A 4809-nucleotide genomic window follows, 5' to 3' on the forward strand; every position below is an offset into this window, starting at 1 on the left:
GGGGCCATCTTAGAAAACAGAACAAGAAAGAAGAGTCGGATTCAGAGGCACTGGTCAGTGAGAATGGGACTGTTATTGAGACAAGTAGCAGTTACATGCTAACCCTGTCCAGTCTCAACACTGTTTTTTTTTAACACACACAATTACAAGGGTACTCAATTGTAATCACTGAGAAAAACAGTACACACTATCATGATGGCAACATGAATCCTCTCTGCAGAGTACTACTGCTCTATAGAAAACATACAAATGTCTCCTCCGGCTTACTCTGAAGTGATTTTTGGTGCTAAGCATTGACATTGACATTTTTATTTTCAAATGGCCAACATGGAAACAGGATGAGATGCTTCGTACAAAATTATGGCTGAGATCATCTGAGAAATGAACTGATTCTTTGAAATAAATATTTGTGATTGTTTTGTTTTTTTAATTGCAAACAAAGAGACAAAAAGAAATATATAATACTCCATACAAAATTATGGCTAATATCACATTAGTTACGGAATGTCTCTTGTTGTTTCTTGAATGGCCAAGCAAAACTGAAATAAATTTGCCTATGGAGAGCTCAAAAATATTGGATTCCATACTGAAACGCATTTATTCTATTGATAGATTTAAAAAGCAGTTGATTTTTAATCCGTAAGCAAAATACAAACAAATTAATCGCTGCTAATGTAACTCATAAAAAAGTATAAAAGAGCAGAAATGCACTATGTGATATAGCAATCCACAGGTCAGTTTACCAATGTTTTAATTAAAGCCTCACATATTAAAACTTTACAACAGGTGATATGAAAAATGTACATCTTTTTCTCTTTTATTTTTACAGAATCCATTACAGCTGGCACAAAATACCTCCAATGCCTTTTCTGTTGGCTTTGACAGTGCAACGAAATGTCTCAGCTAAGTATCTTCTTTATCTTCTGTCATAAGATAAGTTTGTGGTATCAAGGAATAGTGTAAAAATACATTAATCATGAAACCATCAACCTAGAACTGGAATTTTGTTTCCCCCGCCCCATAAAATATGCACTTTATTTTACAAAATGAAAACAAATAGAAACATAATTTAAGTTCATTAAACATCTGAGGTAAAGACAAATACATAAAAGGAGGATTTCTTTCTCTTTTTTGGAGCGCCATTTACACACCTTTGAGCAAATGAGCTTAGACCAGCTCAGATTTTTCTCTCTCCCCTCCATATACAAAAACAGTACAGCAGGTAAGGGGTCCAGTCTGCCGATGTACAATGACTGAAATGATCTATGGCAGCCTGTGGACCTATGTCCACTCCTCTTAACCAGCAAGACACCATGTACACTACTCTGCACTTCCCTTTTTGTCCTCAACACTTGATAACAGTGGATGAATGTGCTCATACTTCACTTGGTTTGAGAAGCGTTGTGAATTGATCGACTCCCCTTAGGCAACTGTTGAACGGTTAGATCTACAGGAATGTGGGGGGTGGGGGCTGGGGGGAGTTGGTTAGGAGAGAAATAAAACATAGGTGGAGAGAGAGAGAAGGTAGAAGTCTGACAAAACATACTGGCCAAGAAGGAAACAACCGTTCGAAAACGTGTCGACCGCCAGCTATGTCGCTGTGTTGTTTCACTCTGTTCAGGTGTTCCCTCCTTTTTTATGTCAAAATGTCTCCTTCAGGATGTGTCATCCACAGAGGTCAAACCTGTGCAGTTTTTTTGTTGAGATCTTCTCACTTGTGCCAAGAGCTGGGCGAAGCCCCGGCAACACTGACCTCATAAATAAAGCTTTGTTAAATAAAACCGGGGCATGTGACCGCGATGGACATCACTGTCTGTGCCACACCAGGGTTTGCCCCAAAGTTCATTTTTAAAATCGACAAGAGAAAAACAGAGCAAGACTAATATTACATACAAACGATAATCGGGCACTCAGCAACCAGCTTTCTCATAGCACAGCCTATTTTATAGACAAAGTCCAGCTTAAGATATTTTCCCCATCCATCCTAGCCTCTCTCTTTTTTTACACATCTGAATATCCGTCTAGAACAATGGACAGTTCTTTGTAAAACATTGTAATTCTTACACACTTCTTAAGTGCAACTTAGAAAAGCAACTTGGAATGATGCTTTTATTTTTCTTCCTCTATTCCTTCTCTCTGAAATAGGATTGACCGCACGTGTGCATTTGGCTCAGTAAATGCTGACTTGGGAGAGGGCATGGGCCTGGATCTGCGAGGGGTGGTGCTGCGGGGTGGCCGAGGCTGGGGCCGGGCTGCCCATCGTGGACGAGTGGGGGGTGCCAGGGGAGTGTTGGGCAGGGGAACACTGAGACTGGTGCTGCTGTTGTTGCTGTTGTTGTTGTTGCTGCTGCTGCTGCTGCTGCTGTTGCTGGTGCAGCTGCATCTGCTGCTGGTGCAGCTGCTGCATTTGCATGTGCTGGAGCTGCAATTGCTGCTGATGTTGCTGCTGCAGGTGTTGTTGCTGCTGCTGCTGTTGCTGCTGCTGCTGCTGTTGCTGCTGTTGCTGCTGTTGCTGCTGATGTTGCATGTGATGTTGCTGCAGCTGCTGCTGAAGGTGGTGCTGGAAATGCTGATGCTGCATCTGCTGCTGGATCTGCTGGTGGTGCATCTGCTGCTGCTGCATCTGGTGGTGCTGCAGGTGCTGCTGCATCTGCTGCTGCTGGATGTGCTGTAGCTGCTGAGGCGGCGGCCCGCCTGGCATGGGCGGGCTCATCTGCGGCACCGCCCCGGACCCTTGTGGGCCACCTCCCATAGCCCTGCCCCCTGGGCCCATCTGCCCCAGCAGCTGCGAGGGGATGCCACCGGGCATATTCTGGTGGGCCACGGCCACCGAGGTGACTATCTGGTTGCCCCCGACCATCTGAAGTGGCTTGGGCGCGATGGCTCTGGGCATGGCCAGCTGGAGGGCCTGGGCAGCAGCGGCGGCGGCAGCGGCTGACATGGAGGGGTGCTGGGAGAGCGGAGAGGGCATCACCAGGCCCGGGGAGAGGGTGGTGGAGGCCAGCGTCTGCTGAACAGAGCGGATGGTCTGGGCCTCAGCTGACTCTGCTGCTGCCTGGAAGTGAAGGAATACAACAGTTCAGTTGGATATTTCTTGGAATAACACACATATACACTAAAATTATTGTCATATAACTGCACAGGTTACCAACAACAGTGGTAACATACTACACATGTACACAAATGTTTTGTTTATATGCTCATGGATGTACTGTATGAATTTCTATATAATTGATTGTGTCGTGTTTTTAAACTGAAGGATAAATATGTATTTTACAGGAAGATGATGTAAAGTGTTTGGATTAATTTAGAATATGTAAATATCAGTGAAGACATTAAAGATTCCAGCGGGCATGGAAATGTTGCTGAATACCTCGCAGATGCAGAAAGTTAATGAGGCGTGCTGCAGAATGTGAATCTATAATTTAGGTTAATTAAATGCACTCGCTACTTGCTATTATTGCACTTCCACAGTGGAAAAAAAACCGGAGAGAAAGGATCTCACCTTTGAGACCAGACTGGCACGGTAGGCTGCAAGGGCTTTTAAATATTCCTTTTTGGCAGCTTCTGTTTTGCTTTTGTAGACCTGAGAAGACACGAAAGAAATTGGTGTGAAAAACAGGCAATTAACAGCACATCACCTTGTACTGTGCATGTTTGAGTCTGGTATACCTGGAGGCATTGGCAATGCAAAATGATTTAAACAGGGACACAATTATGAGGCACTTTAATAAATCCTGAAGATTTGACACTTACTCTACCTAGCCATGCTAAATGGTTTTATTCAGCAAATGAGAACACTTGTAGTAACCTTCCTCATTTTCTCTTTTGTGGTAAACAACCACAGCATAATGGGAATAGTTTTATTTAATACAGAATAGCAACTTTAAGGATAAGGTGGAGTGGTGGATAGATTTTTGAGGCACATAAGATAGCCACAGCAAGTACCTGCTTCTGATCCTCTGCCAGACCATCCCACATGGAGGCCACAATTTTGGACACCTCCCCGAAGGTGGCGTTGGGGTTTTGTCCTTTAATGGCGGCTTGAGTGTCTCTGAAGAAGAGGGCATAGGCCGAGACGGGTTTCGACGGCTCATTGGGGTCCTTCTTCTTCTTCTTCTTGGGTGTCTTGGGCTTCTTCCCGGCATCGGGGGCTGGACGCTTCTCGCCTGCCATTTGCTGTGAAGTAGAATGTATGTAGGACATTAATGACTTCCTAGGCACATACTATCCAGTACATGGATGTTTCCCATCATATTTACTCTGCTAGTACAGGCATGGTTGGTTTGGGCAACATCATCTCAAAAACAACTCCATTTCAATGTCCTTTGACTTTGGCAACCCAGCTTATAACAGAGTCTATGTTGACCTTTTCCGTGTGCTTTAAAATATCACTGGCACAAAATCAAAGTAGTAAGGTATCCATTAAGTGCGGCCAAAAACCGCTTCAAGAAAATGGTAATGAAATATGTATGTGTATATTTGAAACTGTATTGTCATTTGTTTGGGGACTCTGTTGTTGAGTGCGACAGTCATGAATACAGAGAAGAGCCGTCACTTACCCTATTGCTTTCATCGCCTTCGTCTTCATTGATGGAGCTTGAAGGAGAGGGTGTGGCTGACTTGCTGGCAGGTGGGGAGGGGGAGGTGTGAGCGATGTTGGGTCCAGTCATGTTCATGCCCAGCTGAGCGTTGAGCTGGGATTGGTTGATGGTGGTCAGCTGGTTCCGCGACATCATGCCGTTGGGATTGTTCATGTTGATGATGGATCTCATCACCATGGCTGGGTTAGGGGGGTACTGGCGAAGG

At 44.5% G+C, this 4809-nt stretch overlaps 1 protein-coding gene across 1 annotated transcript in view; it reads right to left on the reverse strand.

Annotated features, from left to right (window-relative positions):
• Positions 1–293: 293 nt before the first annotated feature.
• tox3 (TOX high mobility group box family member 3) overlaps positions 294–4809 on the reverse strand; it is a 43539-nt gene continuing 39023 nt past the window's right edge. The window contains exons 4-8 of the mRNA XM_031569183.2: positions 4563–4809; positions 3949–4179; positions 3506–3586; positions 2440–3055; positions 294–2334 (exon numbers count right to left, since the gene is read on the reverse strand). The exon at positions 4563–4809 is cut by the window's right edge and continues 17 nt beyond it. Coding sequence (XP_031425043.1) covers positions 2171–2334; positions 2440–3055; positions 3506–3586; positions 3949–4179; positions 4563–4809 — 1339 coding nt within the window. The 3' untranslated portion in view covers positions 294–2170. The remainder of the gene's footprint in view (positions 2335–2439; positions 3056–3505; positions 3587–3948; positions 4180–4562) is intronic.

Source organism: Clupea harengus, chromosome 6 (genome assembly GCF_900700415.2).
Source record: "Clupea harengus chromosome 6, Ch_v2.0.2, whole genome shotgun sequence".
NCBI classification, from domain to species: domain Eukaryota; kingdom Metazoa; phylum Chordata; class Actinopteri; order Clupeiformes; family Clupeidae; genus Clupea; species Clupea harengus.